This window comes from Strongylocentrotus purpuratus, unplaced genomic scaffold (genome assembly GCF_000002235.5).
Source record: "Strongylocentrotus purpuratus isolate Spur 01 unplaced genomic scaffold, Spur_5.0 spur5_scaffold_3, whole genome shotgun sequence".
In the NCBI taxonomy this organism is placed as follows: Eukaryota; Metazoa; Echinodermata; class Echinoidea; order Camarodonta; family Strongylocentrotidae; genus Strongylocentrotus; species Strongylocentrotus purpuratus.
Window position 1 is genome coordinate 25,973,988 of NW_022145609.1, and position 21,420 is coordinate 25,995,407.

At 37.3% G+C, this 21,420-nt stretch overlaps 1 protein-coding gene across 2 annotated transcripts in view; it reads left to right on the top strand.

Annotated features, from left to right (window-relative positions):
- LOC583924 (transgelin-3) overlaps positions 1 to 20,345 on the top strand; it is a 35,919-nt gene extending 15,574 nt beyond the window's left edge. For both annotated transcript variants that reach the window (XM_030996049.1, XM_030996048.1), the window contains exons 2-5: positions 7,359 to 7,498; positions 9,023 to 9,101; positions 17,066 to 17,170; positions 17,785 to 20,345. In XM_030996049.1, the coding sequence (XP_030851909.1) occupies positions 7,359 to 7,498; positions 9,023 to 9,101; positions 17,066 to 17,170; positions 17,785 to 17,991 (531 nt within the window). In that variant the 3' untranslated portion in view covers positions 17,992 to 20,345. The remainder of the gene's footprint in view (positions 1 to 7,358; positions 7,499 to 9,022; positions 9,102 to 17,065; positions 17,171 to 17,784) is intronic.
- The last annotated feature ends 1,075 nt before the right edge of the window (positions 20,346 to 21,420 follow it).

Below are 21,420 nucleotides of genomic sequence, written 5' to 3' on the forward strand. Positions count from 1 at the left end.
AGATGTTAGAGACTATGCCTATAAAATTTGAAAGGAAAAAGACATGAGGAAAGTACCTAACAAGGAATAACAAGCACTACGTGCAAAACAAATGCGATTTCCTGACGATAAGGAAGAAAACGAAAACAAGGAGGAGAATATTAATGCAGAATGGGGCAGAATGTGAACGAAAACAAGGCAATGACGAAGGTTCGTCATTGCAATGATAGACTCATGTTGCTTTGTTTAGGCATATGTTTTTTTGGTGAATTTTGTTTTCATGATCATATTGTTTTATGTGGATGGGGCTACAAAATGTAGATGGCAATCAGGCTCTGAAAGAGTCCTTGAACCACCTGTTTTGCCATCATCTTTTCTTATTAAAAGATGAATGCAAACATGAGCTTGAAAGTATGGGATCCTTTTACAGAAAAGGTATTCCGTAAACTTGATGTGACAGTCTTGCATCTGTAGAGTGGTTTGTAAATCCTGGAACGCAGTCCTCCCAATGGATGAGAAAATATGGAGTGTAAGACAAGCTTCTTTGCTTTTCTTTACTCTCTTCTCCTGGTATGCCCTCTTTATGAAATAAGAACCTACTGCTTTATGTGACCTCATTCTCACTGGAAAATTAGAACACTCTTATTAGCAGGTCAAGAATTGATCCCAGACTCCAGAGGGACATTTCGTTTGGTTTAACATGGAATGCCTAGGCACTCTTAGACTGCATGATATAAGCTTGCATGACATGCAGACTAGCGGTTGACACATTGTCTATGGGGTAATTTCTTCTCAGTGAATTTGTAAAAATAAAGGTCCAATTTGATGCTCTAAGTCCAGCTTAGACCGCTCTCATTTCACAAGTGTGAATAGGTCTTTGCAGTTTTGTCTTTATACTGGCATGACATCACTGTTTGGACCAGCTTAGACCGCTCTCATTTAATAAGTGAGAATTAGGGCTGTACATGCAGTTTCAAATCCAAGCTCGCATGACATACATTGATCAAGCTTAGACCGCATTAATTTTACTAGTGAGAATGAGGTTATTAATCTGTTAGGTGAGTCATGACAGAATTAGACCATGGATTGTTGACGTTACAGAGGCAGGCCTAGTTCATTGTTGAGTGAAGTGTTCAATTGACCAAGCCCTATAGCCTATAGCAGCATTCCAGACTGCTATTCATACCCAAATGAACTATTACCTACATTTATGACTACATACCTGTACTCTATCAGTATGGAAAGAATGCTGAATCTTTTATATGGTCTATAATCCCAGGTCTAACCACCTGACCATTTGGCCTAATTGTGGTTGTCTGGAAGGCAATATACATACCTGTACTTTTTGTAAGAGAAACTTTCACTTTCAAGATATCTGGACAAAAACAGAGGATCCTTAGTATTGGTTCAACTGTGAATTCGTTGGTGAACATAACCTATGTACTGGCATAACCGTGGAATGCGAGAAAAATCAATCATTTTTGCATGCAGTGTATAAATGAAGCTTGTGTCTGCAACAAACAACCCCAAAAGGTATAGCAAGGGTCACTATGATTCCACAATATATATGTCATCTACATCGTAATACTTTACAAGCCCATTTGTAAGCAGCATGAGAGCATATAATACCCAGAAAGCAAAACAGGTTATATGAGACATGGAATGTTGTAAAACTAGGTTGTTTGGTATCAACATGTTCAGGGGACCTCCCTGCTCAATTTCTAGGTGGACTAGCTCCCTTATGAATATGTTGTACCTACTTGCATTTCAATTCTTAAAGGTAAAGACCAGTTTTGGAAACGCCCTCCTCTCAAAAAATGAAATGGAATCTCTTATTACCAATCATTTGAAAGAATATATTTTGACCAGTATGTGATGATACAAATTTTGCTGAGAAACCGCCTACTAATTGATATATTTGATAAATTATTATATCTATTTGGACCTGATAGATATCGCGTATGTGTCGCACACGTGTTTTGTAGTCCCGTATACATATTTCTGTGTACAATGCTTGTAACTTTACCAAGACTGGGCCAAATTTCTTATCATTTTGATGATTCCAGAACCTTGTAGTACACACCAATACTTGTATATGCTAGATGACCAACCTTTTCTGATCGATTCCACAACATTTCTTTAACAAAGCAATCGCATGACCATAACTGGTCTTTATCTTTAAAACAATTGTGATAAGATTGTAAAAAGGGATTTATGTTATCATCATTATACATTCTCAATGTATTAGTTGAAATTTGTTAATATGTGATTCAGTGTAAAGTTATGATGTGTTTACAAGAGTAGATAAGTTTACAAAACGATCTGTTACCTCTCTCGATCAGTATAGATTACCCAAGAAAAGAATATTAATCCATGCACATTACCCACAATTATTACCACAAACTAGGACCTGGGGGGCGTTTCACAAAATTGTCATCAGTGACAAATTACAGTTTTTGTTATAAGCTACTGAAATCCTTGCTTCTGATTGGTTATCAGCAGATTTGTCACTGATTTGTGTCATTTGTCATTGAAAAAGGGCTTTGTGAAACGGGTCCCTGATTGGTGTTGGTTCATCAATCAGTCAAATGCAATTTCATTTTTCCATCTGTTCAAGCCTCTTTCAGACCAGCCACTTTCCTCTGTATAAGCTTTATGGAATTTGTATAGCTAATAGTGCTTTACAGTATGTGATTAATATTTTTTGTGGTCTGAACATGTTCCTTCCGTGAGAAATGATTTGCAAAACAAAAATTAAACATTTGCTTAATGATTGTGCATAAAGGTCTGTTGACATATCAATCCATTTATAGTGTTTGTGATACCATGCTTGTCTGACATGTGAAAATCACATTGATCGCCTTTAAGGCTAGTTCACATTGATGGGTAAATTAGGACTTTAGAAATAAATGCTCGATGTAACAGGCCCGTAACTAGAATTTTACTGGGGTGCAGACATTACATTAAGTGGACCTTATTGAGGGAGTGAAGCAGGGAAAAAATTATTATATATTTTTGGGGGGCTACTTTTCAACCTTGCCTGCATGAAAATAACATTCTAAAATTTGTTTTGCATGGAACTCTATGCAAATTTAAGGGGGCTCTTTTCTGATTTCCGGGGCTATTTTGCCCTGAGCACCTGTGTATTTGTTTCCCTGGAGTGAAGCAACTCAGCATGGGCAGGGGGGGGGGGGGGAGGTGGGGGGTTCTCAATTTTCTATGTGAAAATCAGGTTTTTGGTTACAGGGGCATCAGAGCATATTTCAAGGAGGGGGGCACCAACAAAATGGTCTCTTTGGAGGAAAAGGGGGCAACTACACATGTACACATGGTAACACATAATATGTTTAACCACACAAAGCGGAAAAATTCAACTTTAAGATATCATTTTATATACTGGTACATAAAATGATATACCCCTACATTCTAATTAAGGCATTGTCATGGATCATCTTCTAAATTGTATTGTTTCTCTCTTTAATAATAATGATAATATTGGATATTTATATATTGCACATATCCACCCTGCGAGGTATCTGCTTCTGCATCATACTTTCTACTTGTTTCCATTGTTCTGAATATCTATTTGTGAGCAAGTTGGCAATTGTGTGAAAGACCTTGTTAGCGCTTCTCCTATGTTTCTTTCTGCATAAGAAAAAGTCTTAAATTTTCTTTTTTTTTCTTCAATCTTACAAGATTACATCTTATGTTTATTTTTACTCCAGATAGGCCCATATTTTAATATATCCCCTCTATCAGCAACCAAAGAAATGGAAATTCTAGCCCATACCAGGCGCGGATCCAGGATTTCTTAGGGGGGGGGGGCAAATTTGATTAGTGTGCTGAAATTTGAAAATCGTGCCGGCCAATATTTCGCTCAGTGTGTGTGTGGGGGGGGGGGGGGGTAGTGAGCACTTACACATTTTTTTCCCAGGGGGTGTGGGGACTGGGCTTCCCACTCCCCCCCCCCCCCCCTGAACCCGCCACTGCCCATACATAGTTGCAAATTTGTGTTGGATCACTAATAACCTAAAAAACTTAATAGTTTTTTCATCCTTTATCAGATTTTCAGATCATTGGAAGAAGTCAGGTGTGAATATGACAGTTACTTAAGGCCATATTATTATCATTATTGTAATACAGTACATTAACATATACCTGTTTTATAAAGTTTTGACTGTATCTATATTTCTACAAACCAGTCTGCAAATGTGAAGACTTACACCACCACACCCAGCCAGCCACTCCATCCTTCAGTACTCAATGCACTAGAATGCAGCCACATAAGGCGCGTCTTCATCATCTCGAGATTGCCAAATAGCCCGCTATTTCTGATTTTGGAAACATTCCCGAAGTTACAATTGACGTCTTTATCAGCTCGAGATTTGACCTCGAAACTTGAAACTCGACCCTGAGAAATTAGGATCAAGATATTTTGCCCCGCGTTCGCGCATAGTGCGAGTCTTCGGTTTGGTGAAGACGCACCGGACAAATAGCTGGATATTTTGCAAACTATCCCAAGATATCTTGGGATGACAATCCCACGATATCTTGGGATGACAATCCCACTAATTGGAACTTTGGGCTGATGAAGACGCAAACTAGCTGGATAGTTTGCGATCGGGATAGTTCAAATATCGAGATAGTTCAAATATCGGGATATTTGGCAATCTCGAGCTAGTGAATACAGGCCTATAAATAACCTTTGGCATACTGCTATACTTCCTTGTGGCTACTCTCACTACATGTATGTCAAGTAGCCAGTGCTCATGTTTAGGATGTTGCCATGGTTTCAACGATCAGGTCATCCGTGTTCAAGGAAGTGGGTGTGGCATGACAGAAACAAAGAGAGTGGTCTGTCTAAGATTGATAACCAGGATAAAGATTAGTTTATATTGCAAGAAGGATCCGGACATGAGTATTATAGTGTATCCTATCATATTATTATTATTGCACAGTTTATGTTTTGAACTAAAAGGTACTTAAGTTTGTTTAGTCTATTCTGTCGATCATGTTTGCACTAAATAAATCAAATTTTGCCTTCAACATCAGTAGTTGAATCATGCATAAAAATATACATGTATATATCAAAATGATTTGATCAGATTACCATAATCATTAGGCAATAGGCAGTTGAATAAAAACTTAATAAAAACATTTGCTTTGTTATTCTAAAATAGTACTGTATATTTTAAGAAATTGTATATCCAAGGCAGCAATTGTGCTTGAATCTTACTCTTTACTGCACCCACTTTGAAATACATGTAGGCATATGCACTACTGTTTAATAAATGAGTTCAGTATACTATTTGAGGCTACTGGCAGCATTTTGATGAATGCATGCATTTCCCACCCAATCAAAAAATGAAATCAAAATCCCTTTGTAGAGAAAATTGCCTCAGGAAAGCGACTTAAATTGCCCAATATTCAAGCACTTCCATAAAATAGAACAATTCTCGGGATGCCTTAAGGCAATTTTCCCCCTGTTATATTATCCATCCATCCTTTTCTTTTGATCTGGGCCTCTTTTGTCAAAAGGATTTTTTGTTGTACATGTAATTGTAAGAATTGTATCATGCCTATTTGGTGGGTGTGTTCCTCTTCCAAGCTATATCTGTTATTATGTTGCGTCTCTGTTGTTCCCAACACAAAGAGACAGGCTTCCAAGTCAATCATTGTAACTACTGGTATTTGATCCTGTGTTCAGGTATTACCTTCTACTACAGAGTGATGTCATTGCAAAGTTGATACACAAATGATATAACAACTCCATGTACTCTCAGATTATAGGCTTTCTTTTCCAACTTCTAGTGGACTTCAAAGTGGCTATATGTCAAAGTGGCTATATATCAAAGACCGCGTGATTTAGATATTAAAGGTAAAGACCAGTTTTGGAAACGCCCCCCCCCCCCTCTCAAAAAATGAAATGGAAGCTCTTATTACCAATCATGTGAAAGAATATGTTTCAACTTATACGTGATCATACAAATTTTGCCGAGAAAGTGAGAAACCGCCTACTAATTGGTATATTTGGTAAATTATTACATCTATTTGGACCTGATAGATATAACGCACGTGTGGTACACGCGTCGTACACTGCTTGTAACTTTACCAAGACAGGGCCAAATTTCTTATCATTTTGATGATTACAGAACCATGCAGTACACTCCAATACACTTATATGCTTGATGATCAATTTTTTCTGATCGATTCCACGTTTCTTTCACAATGCAATCGCATGACCATAACTGATCTTTACCTTTAAAATCCATGGTATCTTATTTTCATTTTGTTAATTTCATGTCTCATTGGCCACCAAGTACAAGCGTAATGGATGGTAGCCACGTAGTGTTTTTCATGGAAGTACTTACTGATATGTATCTAGAGGAACCAGTCCAGGGCAGTATTGTATATGTCACCATATGCTTTGAGAAAAAAAAGTTGTCTTAGGCCATTTAAAAAAAAGATACATTAATTAATTTTTTTTAAACTTTTTTTTTTTTAAATTAAAGAAAAAAAATTAAAGAAAAATACATGAAAACACTGCTAAAATAAATCTATTTCTGATTATTTTTGTTTGGCCATCTTAAAAAGTAGCCCGACTGTCAGGGAAAATGTACCGAGCTGCACTTTTGAGTGGCCATTTTGAAAGAAAACAAAAAAGGGGCCTCCTTCCTATTTTTCAAAGAGGCAGGACACTAAACATGTTTGTTTGTTGTTTTTTTTTTGGGGGGGGGGCCTTATTTCTCTTGAACAGTCGGTATAGTGTGAGGGCAGTACAGCAATAATTTGGCAACAATTGATGTAGGGATTATTTCCTACACTAAAACAGGATTCCTTTATTCAACCAAAATGTTGCAGGAGAAAGCATGGAACAAACTCTATACCCATGGATTTACAACAAATCCTAACCCCTAACTAACCTGAGGGGAGTTTCACAAAGACTAAGATCAACTTTAAGTTGGACTTAACTATGGCAGGCCATTCATTGAGGTCTCTCAATTATGATCTTTAGATAATGTGTTTTCCTTCAATAATGATCGAACTATCAACAGATGTAAATTCTGTAGATTTGTGACCACGATTTGTACGTCCCTTGAGAGACCAATGCCAGTAAATGGTGAGAGCAAACAGTGGCATGAACAGCCTGCCACAGTTAAGTCCAACTTAAAGTTAATCTTAGTCTTTGTGAAACGCTCCCCTGAAACCATATTGTAACCCAATTCCTAACTCTGTATCTTTGACTAAATTTTACAGGAGAAAACGCCACAGGAGCGAGTGTTGCATCACTGATGCGACTATAGATGGTAATATTTTATCAACTTATGTACAAAACTTACGTTTTTGGTTATCAATTTTGTTTTTTTATTTCTGAACAGAAAGCTGCGAAGTATCCTACAGATATAGAGATAGAAGCAAGGAAATGGGTACAGGATGTCTTGGGCGAACCGTTGCAGATCCAGGAGGTTGGTTCTCATCACTTTGCAGAGTCACTCAAGTCTGGTGTTGTGTTGTGCAAGTGAGTATGAACAGGGAAACTTAAAGGGAAGGTTGAGTTCTGGGAAGAGATGAAAAATAATTTGTGAGCGTTATCATTGTATTATGCAAAGTGGGGAAGAACATCAGATAGAAAATGTTCCCTGACAAGTATGGCTCTTCAAATGCCTTCATATTCTAAATATGGCATGTAACATCGTTAAAAAATGGACAGATTTTTAGGTCACGTGTTCGTGTAGTCCCATATACATGTAGTACATCCTTCTGTGTACAGTGCTTGTTACTTTACCAATACTTGACCAAATTTGTTATCACTTTGATGTTTCCAGAACCTTCCAATACACAAGAATACTTATGTGCTAGATGATAAACCTTTTCTGATCGAGTCCACACCGTTTCTTTCACAATGCAATCGCATGACCAGAACTCAACTTTATCTTCAAGAGTCCCTGGGGCGTAATTTTCAAAAACAGTTTCTTGAGAATGTGATGTATTAATGCTCATGTCTAAAAGTTTTTAACAAAGGCCTTAATTCAACCAGTCTACCTTTCATTCTTGAGTTACAAAAAAACAAAAAAACATGAAAGTTAGGGGTATGAATAATTTAAGTATTTACCAACATAACGTGATAGATTGGGGGTAGAAAAAGGTGTCCCATATTTTCAATTCCTTAGTCAAGTGGGCTCAAGTTTATTGTGCAAGTAACGGTAGTTGTTTTCAAAAAAAATTACCAGTCGGTATAAAAAAAAATGTTAGTCAGTCTGGTGCAAAACTAAGAAGTTACAATTGTTTTTCTAAGTATCCTTATGAAGTGCACTACCAGTTCCCTGAGTAAAACTTATTTTTGTTATATGGAAATTGACAAATAAGGAAAATACTTCTCCGCGAAATCAAGTATTTGAGGAAGACTTTACAACGGGATGACTACTATACAGTTTCCACGTCAGCATTTGTGAGGATAATAGGCTAGAAATTACATTTCTGATGAAAGATGATTAATCTGTTTGCTTTCTTCCTTCTCTCATTTTTGTAATCTCTGCTCCTTCCCTCTATTTCTCTCCCTCTTTTTCTTTCTCCCCCCCCCCCCTCTCCTCTTCCATTTCACTTCCCTTTTTCCCCTTTCTATTCCTGCCCCTTCTCTCTCTCTCTCTCTCTCTCTCTCTCTCTCTCTCTCTCTATCTCTCTCTCTCTCTCTCTCTCCCTCTCTCCCTCTCTCTCTCCCCTGTCTATTCCTGCTCCTTCCCTCTATTTCTCTCCCTCTCTTTTTCTTTCTTCCCCCTCTCCTCTTCCATTTCACTTCCCTTTCTCCTCCTGTCTATTCATGCCCCCCCCCCCTTCTCTCCCTTTCTCTCTCTCTCTCTCTCTCTCTCTCTCCCCCTCTCTCTCTCTCTCTCTCTCTCTCTCTCTCTCTCTCCTCTCCTCTCCTCTCTTCTCTCCTCTCCTCTCTCTCTCTCCCTCTCCCCCTCTCTCTCTCTCTCTCCCCCTCTCTCTCTGTATTTTTTTTCTCCCCCTCTCTCTCTGTATTTTTTTTCTCCCTTTGTTACAGATTGATCAACACTCTCAGTGAACATTGTCAGATGCCTAAAATCAAGAAGATCAACGAAACAAAAATGGCATTCAAACAGGTACTGGACCTCTTTTTTTCATAAGACATATTATCAATAACAATACCGGTAATTAAAAAAATCTACTGGTACTGAAATCATGAAATGCGATTGGCAGAGAGCTCATTTCTTATAGAATCATGACATTTTTTTTTTCATAGACTAATTTGATTAAAGGTAAAGACCAGTATTGGAAACGCCCCAATTTCAAAAAATGAAATGGAAGCTCTTATTACCAATCATGTGAAAGAATATGTTTTGAATAATACATGATGATAAAAATGTTGACGGGAAACCGCCTACTAATTGATATATTTGGTAAATTAGTGTATCTCTTGCCTGTTGAGAGATCCAAATGCATGTGTCGCGCATGTGTGTGTAGTCCCTTATACATCTTTCTGTGTACAGTGATTCTAACTTTATGAAGACTTGGCCAAATTTCTTATCGTTTTGATGATTCCAGAACCTTGCAGTACATCTATGCTAGATGATCAACCTTTTCTGATCGATTTCACAATGTTTCTTTCACGATGCAATCGCATGACCATAACTGGTGTTTAGCTTTAAACAGGCCCCTGATGTATTTTCCTCACTGGAAATGTAATTGAAAAGAAGTTTCAGTATTTTGTCTGTTCTAAAAGGGGCTAGGAGTCAAAGTAAGCCTAATGTTGCTTTTGTTAGAAGATTATCACGAGAGCAAACATGGAGTGAAGTGTGTTGTTATACCTTTTGCAAATTTACCTTTTGTTTACATCAGTCAGTAAACTGTGCTGTAGAGTAAGACGATTTGCAGCAGATTGGCTGTGCTGAGCCAGTCTAGCATGACGTTTCACTCATCGTTTGTGTTGTGTTCATACAGAGTTATTTGTGTTCAACCAAGTTATTTGTGTTCACATAGAGCTGTTTGTGTTCACACAGAGTTGTTTGTGTTCACACAGTGTTGTTTGTGTTCACACAGAGTTGTGTGTGATCACACAGAGTTGTGTGTGATCACACAGAGTTGTGTGTGTTCACACAGAGCTGTTTGTGTTCACACAGAGTTGTTTGTGTTCACACAGAGTTATTTGTGTTTACACAGAGCTGTTTGAGTTCACACAGAGTTATTTGTGTCCACACAGATTTATTTGTGTTCACACAGAGTTGTTTGTGTTCACACAGAGTTGTTTGTGTTCACACAGAGTTGTTTGTGTTCACACAGAGTTGTTTGTGTTCACACAGAGCTGTTTGAGTTCACACAGAGTTATTTGTGTCCACACAGATTTGTTTGTGTTCACACAGAGTTGTTTGTGTTCACACAGAGTTGTTATGATGGGGTGAGCTTATATATGCATGTACATTGTGATCACTGTATTTTCTTAAAAGACTTTTTATCGAGAGACTTATATGTACTAGTATATCAACACTGTAGGACGCAATGACACAATTAAAGTCGAATACCCACTCTGGCAATCCAGGAGCTGAGAGTTTTCGTTACAAACTTCCGAAATATATGACTACTGCTGGTCTACGTATAGCCATACAACATCTTCACATTTCATACGAACGCTATGGAAAACACGGTGGAGAAAACCGTATAGACTATGTTACAGATTTATTGTGTCATATTTTACCTCATCTTGACAAGTTTATCTGTGAGCATTTTGTTACCATATATGAATACCCGGTACCAAGTGACACACAGGCCCAAGATGGCGCGGATAACCCCCAATTTTCCCGCCAAGGCGTCCCAAACAAATCTACTCAAACAGGAGAAGGGAGGATTGAAGATAATCAGAATGAAAACAATTGCAAGACCTGTGGTACAATCACAACTACTTTGGAATCTGTTCAAAACCAACTCCAGGTTTTGAATGAAACCGTCAATGGCATCATCTCGTCAACAAAAGGCTCTAAATCAGCTAATCAGACGACAACAGATGAAGCTCAAATCGATTCCGACGCAAGCACGGAGAAAGATCAGCATTGTAATGAACCTAATAGCCTTACAATAGATGATCAATTACGAGACTACAAAGCAAAACATCAGCTCCTGAGAGCATCATTGGTCACGCAGAATGCCCATTCAACCGATGTTTTGATTGTTGGTGATTCCATGGTAAAGGACATCAACCCTTCGAGGCTATCAAGAAGACCCGTTAAGTGCAAAACATTCAGAGGCGCTCGTATTGGAGATGTTTGTGACATTGTTTGTGAGCAAGCTATTCAGCAAAATGCTAAAGAAGTAATCCTTCATCTAGGTTCGAACGATGTCACTTCACACGACGCAGATGAAATTGTTGCAAAACTTGAGTCCCTGGCAGAACAAATTGTCAAACTGACACCAGCCAAGAAAATAACTGTCTCGACAATAATCCATCGTCGCGGAGAATCAGCAAGCGATTTCGAGAAAGTGCGCAGTGTAAATGAAATGTTGAAACTTCTAGCCAATCGCCGCAGCTGGGGAGTCGTGGACAATGAAAACATCACTCCTGACACACATCTCGCCGCTGATGGCGTACACTTAAACGGCTACGGAGTACGTGTATTGGCACAGAATATCATCGCATATCTTCGAGGATCCCGCCCTGCGTTTCATCGTGACCAGTTTCCATCAACTACTGTTTATGTTTCTGGTCCGGCTAGTTTGGATAACGAATATCCTCGGCTCCAATCTCAATATCCTGATGCTCCGTCTTTTCAGATGATGAGCAAAGCGAAATTCCGCAAGAAAGCGTCCGACCGTGTTTTCCCACGAGACTGGCTAGATTGTCTACAAACAGCCCGGAGACTCCTCAACAGTCACATAGATTAGACAATAGTCATGAAGACATTGATGACTTCAATCGATCAAGTGATTCAGTTCGAAATAGTGACAATGCAGACAGTAATAGCAATCAAGAAGCCTATCTTGAACTTGCTGATGATGGAAGTATACCAGTTATTTCAAAACGAGGATTACGTATGTGTCATTTGAATGTTAATTCCTTACCAAATAAACTTGAAGACCTAAGGTATTTGTTAAGAAATTCTCCCTTCGACATCATTGGCCTTACTGAGACTCATTGTGATAACACGGTTAGTGACAACGAACTGCATATTGATGGTTATGATTTACTAAGGAAAGATAGAAGTAGGCATGGTGGGGGCGTGATGATTTATTTGAAGAACACCCTCCACTTTCAACATGTGAAAGATCTTGGGTTAAACTTAGAAACTATTTGGATAAAAACCAAGGTACGGAACGTGAAATCATTTTTAATTTGTGTTATGTACCGTCCACCGAACTCTTCAGTTGATTATTTTGATTTAATGTCTGCTATGATGAGTAATGCTCTAGATTTTGATTGTGAACTGATTATATTGGGGGACCTCAACTGTGACCTACTTTCTGACAATGTCGATTCATCGACACAATCTCTTATGACTGTAATGCAGGGATCACTTTTGTCACAGTTGATTGAGATTCCTACTCGTGTGACCCAGCATTCTAAAACACTTATTGACCATATTTATACATGTCCGGACGATCACAGTATTTCAGGTGTCATAAAAACTCACATTAGTGATCATTTTTTGATATTCACATGTTTACATTCTAGAAGTGCTGGGAATGTTCATAACGATATCAAATTCAGAAACTTAAAAGAATTTAAGCAGGTAAATTTTGTCAACGATCTCTTTAACTTAATGTTTAGAGAATTAGCTTGTGTTAGCAACGTTGACACAGCTTGGAAATTGTGGTACAATCAAGTAATGTCAGTTATTAATAAACATATGCCATATAAACACAAAAGAATGAGGAAAAAACCCTCTCCTTGGATCACAGGTGAAATTATTACATTGATAAATAAAAGAAAGTATCTCCATAACAAGGCTTTAAAGTTTAACTCCTCAGGATTATGGAAAGAATATCGTAGAATACGTAACATGGTAACAAGTTTAACTAAAAAATCTAAACAAAAGTATATACAGGGTTTATTGCAAGATAAGTCTGGTGACCCCGGTGCATTATGGTCTATTCTAAAGCAACTATCCTCTAGCACTGGTCAGCTTTCCATAAAATTGAATATTAATGATGTTGAAATTTATCAGCCTGAAATTGTTGCCGAAAAACTGAACGACTACTTTATTGATAGTGTTTCAGAACTCCTGGGAAAAACAGATTGGAGAGCTAGTGAAACCACAATTCCAGATGTAATTGTCAGTTGTCCATTGCCACAGGAGAATTGTGAGGACCTTGATCATGTTGATCGTCAAATTTTTGATATTCCTCCAATCACCTACGATTTTGTTGTAAAAGAAATTGATAGCCATTCTGTAAAAAAAGCGACAGGGCCTGATGACATCTCTGTTAAAATGTTGAAAATGATGAAATATGCCACAAATGTAATAGATGGTCTTATTTATATTTTCAACCTTTCTTTGTCAAAAGGTCATTTTCCAAAAGCATGGTGCTTGGCCAAAATTCGCCCTATTTTTAAGGGCGGTGATCGATTATGTATAGAAAATTATCGACCAATATCCTTATTGTCAATTGTTTCAAAAATTTTGGAGAAATGGGTACAAAAGCATTTACAGACATACTTATTAAATAGCGATTTCTTCAGTGAAAGTCAATTTGGCTTTAGACCAAAGCATTCATGTGAAAGTGCTCTATTGTGTATGGTTGATGACTGGGCAACTGAAGTTGATAGGAGTAAATTTTGTGGGGTAGCGTTTATTGATATGCGTAAAGCCTTTGATTCTGTTAACTACGATGTATTGCTGAACAAACTTTCTATGATAGGATGCTCTGAGAATGCATTGGCATGGTTTAAATCCTACTTTTGCTTTAGGGATCAATTGACAGAAATAGGGGGTAAATTATCCAATACAAGGTCAACTATCTCTGGGGTACCACAAGGCTCTGTTTTAGGGCCCCTGTTGTTTACAATATATATTAACGATTTGGTTTCCAGTATAAAGTCAGGAAAAGTTGTCATGTTTGCTGACGATGCAACTCTGTATGTTAGTGGTAGTAATCTTGAATCGGTTGAAAGTCAACTAAATTCTGCAATGAATGAAGTCTACAAGTGGACATCTAAAAATAGATTGGTACTAAATGATAAAAAAACGAAAGTGATGCTTCTTGGTTCTCGACAACGATTGAATACCTTGCAGGATAAAAAAATATCTGTTATAATTAATGGTACCTTACTAGAATGTGTATCTGAATATAAGTGTCTGGGGGTGTCGATTGATGATACTCTGACATTCAAATCTCATGTTACTTCTATTGCAAAAGTCATGAAACAAAAACTTGGCCTAATTAGAAGAAACAAGTATATATTTAATGTTGATCAACTCAAAAGATTATATTGGGGATTTGTTCTCCCCCATGCATTATATTGTTCAACCGTCTGGTCATCTTCATCCGAATCTAACTACAAAATATTAAACACGCTACACAAGCGCGCAGCATATATTGTAAGTGGATATACTTGGGAAACCTCATCGGAAACAGTTTTTCGAATACTAGCCTGGCCTACTCTAAAAGAACTGTTTAACAAGTCAATATCATGCATGGTGTATAAATGTGTAAGTGGGGTAGCACCATCCCAGTTAAGTAGTAAATTTGTTCTAAATGACAATGTCTCTACACGTGTAACACGAAGCACCAACAGGTTGTTATTACGTATCCCTCAATGCAAAACTCAATTTTATCGGAGGACATTTGTACCAGTTAGTGTAAATGAATGGAACTGTTTGTCCGATGAATGCCGATCTGCCCAGTCCTTAGCCATTTTCAAAAAATGTATCAAACCTGGCAATAAATAGCTTTTTTAATGAAGGTGGAGGAGGGGGTTGCAGTGAGGTCAAATTCATCTTATGCTTGATTTTAATGTAATTTTTAGTTTGTAAACAGGTGGTAAACAGGTGTGTGTGTGTGTTAGCTTTCGTTACCCCTGTCATTTCTATATATAATATTGTTCATTGTCATTTTATGTTGTTTTTTAAACAGAGCCCTGTTGTAAACCAGCCTATTTTAATGTTTTTAACAATGTTTTGTAATGATTTTTAGCTGAACATGTTACTCTGTATAAAGATGCGAAATAAATAAAAAAATAAATAAATAAAACACAGAGTTGTTTGTGTTCACACAGAGCTGTTTGAGTTCACACAGAGCTGTTTGAGTTCACACAGAGTTATTTGTGTCCACACAGATTTATTTGTGTCCACACAGATTTGTTTGTGTTCACACAGAGTTGTTTGTGTTCACACAGAGTTGTGTGTGTTCACACAGAGTTGTGTGTGTTCACACAGAGTTGTTTGTGTTAACACAGAGTTATTTGTGCCTGCCAGCCTTTTATATCTAGAGTGGACATTGACATACACAGTGAAACCTCGGGAGGTTGTGGCACATTTGGGCTAGATATAAATGGGATGTATGACGTACACTTTGTATTTCTGAGCAGTTTGAGTTAAAATCACAAAAGAGGTTTAGATTTAACTCAAGGTGTAACCATGGTATAGACCACTCCTTCAAATAAAATATGTGTAAATAAGCGTGCAGAAGCCTATATATTGTTCATTTATTGGACATAAGGGCATGCATGTATAGAGGTTTAAACCTTTGGTTAAAGGCCAAGTCCACTCCAAAATAAATTGCTTTTAAAGCTAAAGACCAGTTATGGTCATGCGATTGCATTGTGAAAGAAACGTTGTGGAATTGATCAGAAAAGGTTGATCATCTAGCATAGGTTCTGGAATCACCAAAATGATAAGAAATTTGGCCCAGTCTTCATAAAGTTACAAGCACTGTACACAGAAAGATGTATATTGGACTACGCACACGTGAGCGACATGTGCGTTTTTATCTCTCACATCCCAATAGATAAACTTATTTACCAAATATATCAATTAGTAGGCGGTTTCCCGGCAAAATTTTTATCATCATGTATTATTCAAAACATATTCTTTCACATGATTGGTAATGAGAGCTTCCATTTCATTTTTTGAAATTGGGGCGTTTCCAAAACTTGTCTTTACCTCTAATAGATGCCCAGAAACAAGAGAAACAAAAGCCAAAAAAAATGATTAAAATCGGATTAATAATAAGGAAGTTATGAATTTTTGAAAAAGTATGGAACAATGGAAATCACTAATCAAATTGCCAATTTGGTTATCAGTTTGTGACGTCATTGCCTCACTATTTATCACTTGCTTTACATATTTTTATCCCATTAATTGCCCTTTTTATCCCCAAAAACTTCATTTTGCCGAGGTTGTAGGATTTGTATCATATTGCATGCATGACATTTTACAAAACCTTTTATGAACCTTGAAAAATTGATACTAATTTTTTAATATTGAATATTCATAATCATTTATTTTTATATAAATAGTTTATCAAAATTCACATTTTTCATGATTTAAATGAAAAAAAAATTACTCTAGATTAGTGTGTCCACACAAAAACATATTACTATCAATATAACTTGGATGCTGGTGCGAGGAAATAAGATTCTTAGTGGTAAAATTGCAAATTTATATTATCAATATAAAGAAAACAATTAGTAGAGAGTTAGGCAATTATGTCACAGACTCATGAGTTGCCTATTTGTCTTGTGACTTTCAAAGTTTTTCATGTCATTAAAAATTCATTACTTTTTTTCTTCCAATTTTGCTCAAACTTTTTTTCATTGGTTTGTCTGATATATTTGGAGCGGCCTTTCCCTTTAAGAATTAAGATTAACCAGTTTTCTTGAATTTGGTCCTATATATATCAACTTTAATGACTGCTATATCCATGGGCGTAGATCTGTAATTGATACGTATTGTTCAGGGGGGATGATCTATTCATTCATCCCCCCCTGAACAATAGGTATTATGTAAGGATTGACGCCCATGGCTATATCATTCTAGCTTGGGTAACATGTTTTCCGACAGCCTTCATGAAGGCAAAAAGGAAAATTGCAGAGAAGTGGTGATTTATTTCATGACTCATTTCTTCTTTTATTCTACAGATGGAGAATATTAGTAATTTCCTAACGTTTGCAGGCGATTTTGGTGTACCAAAGGAATCTCTCTTCCAGACGGTGGATCTCTATGAGGAACGAGATGTGGGGATGGTATGTATTCAGCTGAAAATCAATATCCTTGGCTGGGGTAGATCAAGAGATCTGTAAATGGGGGGGGGGGGGGAATTGTAAATATTACCCTTAACAAGAAGTGTAAAGGTACCGGTATTCCATTTTGGATGTGCCACTGTACTTTTTTTGTTTTTTTGAAAAGAAAATATTAAAAATGTTATCACAATTTTCGAGTGCTTTGGAGGTCGGTAATCTTAAAGGGGGAGGGGGTGCAAAAATATAATTGGAGTAGGTACATTTCCGTGTTTGTGTGTACTGGGAGTATACTGGTGTGACACCCCCCCCCCCCCCCCCCCCCCTGATATTTACTCTTGGTCCAGACAAAAAATAGGGCATTGTAGCACAATCCAAATAATTTTGTTTTTATCTCCTTCAGAAAATTATTCTTGCTCATACTATTATATTTGAGAAAAAATTAACTATATTAAAAAATGTAGCAATATCAACCCTGCCCATATGAAGGGGGAAAAGGTGATTTTCCTGTTGAAAACGTTTGTCTCTAAAAAAAAAAAAAAAAATCATGTTTTTTCTATTGTAGTTATTTTATTTTATTTTTTTTTGTTTTTGTTTTTGTTGTGTGTTTGTGTTATCAGGTTGTGATGTGTCTCCTTCGGCTGGGCGGCGTAGCTACAAAGAAGGGCTATCCTATCAAGTGGGGTATCGCCGTCGCAGACCCCAACAAGCGTACATTCACCGAAGAGCAACTGGCTGCAGGCAACAACATCATCGGCCTTCAGGCTGGCTCGAACAAGGGCGCATCCCAAAAAGGATTAAGCTTTGGAACACAAAGAAAAATGTGAAACTCCCCAGATAAATATGCACACATACATGTACACCTTGGCACGCCGGTGTTACCCGTGAGAAATATATAACGTCTGCTGACAGCTAAAAGGGCATTTAATCAGTGCTAATGTATGAGGCCCGAATTCACGAAAGTGGTTTATCTTAGCCCATAGTGTATATCTCCATTTTAATTAAAGCAGACTAGTACATGCATGTCCTTGTGTCCAGTGAACAGGCAATATACAGTCAAACCTGCTTTAGTGACCACCTGTCTACAAAGGCCACATTTGTTGTTTCCCTTGAAAATGGTTTCTCATTGAATCATGTACTAAATGAACCTGTCTACAAAGACCACCTGTCTACAAAGGCCACTTTTTGTGTTTCCCTTGGGTGGTCGCTATAGACAGGTTTGACTGTATATGCTTCTTTACCAGCTTCAGATCTGTATCCTCACTGTATGTTTCTTTACACAACAGTAGCTCAGTTCAGGTGGGGGTATTTCAGTTCAAGGGGAGGGGTTTTTAACCATAGTAAAGCCATTGGGTTAAATTTGAACCTTGTTTTGTGAATTCAACCCTATGACTTATGTCCTTCTGGCTCTCAGCAGACATCATGTACTAGTTTGAGCTAGAAACATAAAGCCGGATCTTAATTTTGGCCCATCAAAAAATGTTGGTTAAACTTAATATTCTCTGGTGCTACATAAAAGTGAGCAGTTCTTCCATATCATCATTAAGTTTATTTGTTTGGTGCAACTAGAATCATGTTTCTCCAAATTAGTGATTAAGCACAAATTACAATCAAATACAGATTTCATATCGTCAGCCACATCGGCCAACTTCCAACAAGTAAAGAGTACAAGAAAACCTTCATTCTGACTTGCTTCTTTAAGAGTGTTGATTGGTGGGAAGTTGTATTGCTTTTGATAGGGGAACTGTGATTGGCTGTCGGTTTGCTGGCATCTTATGAGGGAGTTGTGATTGGTTGTTAGTTGTTACCCTATCAGGGTCCACGTTTCAACAGTAAAGGAATAAAACATATTTTCTCTTTGGCTGTTAATTGTAGCCATTCAGTGACCCCTTGCAAGAAGTAAATAGTAAAAAGAGAATTTTGATTGGCTGTTACTTGCATCTGATCGTGGTTTACCAATCAAAAAGTAAATATAGAAATTTAATTCTGACTTGCTTCTGATAAGAGGGCTGTTATTGGTTATTAATGGCATCCAATGAAATTGCATTTATCTGTCTAAAAGGCTTGTTCTCCAAATGCTATTGTGACTGTAATATTGAGAGTATATTGAAGATGAAATTAAATAAGATGACTTGATACACGGGAAGCTGGTAATCATGGAGTTTTGAAATTAGTGTCAAGTCTGACAGACATGAGCGCTATACAAGAACCCACCATTATTATTATTATCATTATTATTATTATTATGAAAATAGGACTGGCATGTGGCCCAATATGTATTTTCTTTTTTAGTAATTTGTATAGAAAGAAATTGTACTTGTTTTTCATAGAATAAATGAACTTCTTTTATGTGCCATGACATTCGAAATCTTTCTACCATAAAATCTTCTTCTGACATTTCCAAGGCATACACATTCCCACAATATTGGCACCATTCCTTCCTTTTCTGTACAAAATGTGAGATTTCAAGCCAATTGTACAGTTGTAAATAAACGTGAGGACTTACTTGAAGCAGACAATGGCTGTGTAGTTTGTTTTTCATAATTTCCACCTTAAATATGATAAGCTATGGCACACAGGTTGCTATGACGATGCATGCTGACTTGTTTATTGAAACATTATACGTGTAGTATAGATTTTAATAGTATAGTGTGAATTTTGTTTTCTCATTCTTACACCACTCAGTTTTTATACATATTTGTATTTGTAGTTTTGTACGTCATTTCTGTGTGGTCTGCTTATTTTGTCATTGTGAGGTATTTTGACGTTTACCTTTTTCTTATTCAAAGAAAGATCTCTCTTCCAAAGCTAAATGCATATTACAAACTCGTAGTTTCACTGCAGTTGATTTTTCAAAGACATTTTAGAGGCTGTTGGAGAAAAAAATATAGGGAGAAAGTAAGTTTTAAATTGATATGTGCAGTATTACTCATACATAAAAATCTATGTAATTGTATCTTGACAAAAGTGACAAAAGTCAACCAATCTTTGAAAGAGTTCTAAAATGTTTAACATTTTGGAATGTGAATTGTGTGTAGTAAATACAGAATGTTTTGTCTTCCTTCCATTTGTGTATTTGTTTGCGATAGATATATATTTATGCTGATTTATTTGTATTTAGATGCTATTTAGTAAACTTGGTGAATAAAACATAGGCATGGATTTGTCAAAAGTACAGAAATCAGTCTGTGTCAGTGTAGCTATATGTCATCTCTCTCTCTCTCTCTCTCTCTCTCTCTCTTTATCTCTCTCTCTCTTTATCTCTCTCTCTCTCTCTTTATCTCTCTCTCTCTCTCTCTCTGTATCTCTCTCTCTCTAACTCTCACCTCTCTCTCTCTCTCTCTCTCCATCTATATCTCTCTCTCTTTCTCCATATGTCTCTGTATATCTCTCTCTTTCTCCATCTCTCTTTCTCTATCAGTCTCTCTCCATCTCTCTTTATCAGTCTCTCCATCTCTCTCTCTCTTGTATTTGTCATACATTAAGTTAAGGTGAATATGAAATTGGTTTAAGGTACTGTCTAACTTATTTTATTTTGGAAATCTTGTTAAATCAGGGCTTCAAAAAATAGAATACAAAGAGATGGAACTAGCCAAATTACCTTGTAATTACATAAGTAGAGTTTGTTATGACCCATGCACTTGTATAATAACCAAGGTGTTCTTTTCAGGGGGAGTAAAGACTATTCGTGGATTCTCTTGTCATTTTTATTTTGGTTCAAGAACATACTGAAAGATAGAGAGAGAGAGAGAGAGCAAAGAAACAGACAAGGAGCAAGGGGAAGAGAGAGAGAGAGAGAGAAAGAAAGAGCGAGAGTAGGGGGTGTGGAGAATAGCAAGATTACTAATAGGAAGACAACAGAAGAGAGATAGAGAGAGAGCTGGCACTTTAAGCCCACCCTCATGCATGACAGACCAAAATGTAATGAAAAATTAAAGGAAAAAAAACACCAATGAAACAAATAGAGATACCAAATCATCGATGTTTTTATGTTTTTAGATGCGCGCAGTGTAAGAAATGGAGGGGAATTGGCACTGGGAGGAAGGCGCGGATCCCGAAAATTTGAAAATAGCGCCGGCCGAAAGGTCGGGGGGGGGGGGAGGGGTAGTGAGCACATTTTTTTTATTTTGGTCCTCGAAAATTTTAAAATTTGCACCCCCCCCCTCCCCCCTCCCCCCTTGAGCGCCAGGGGGGGGGGGGCCATCTCCAAAAAAAGGTAAAATACACATGTGACAGTGGCAATAGAATCTCCCCCC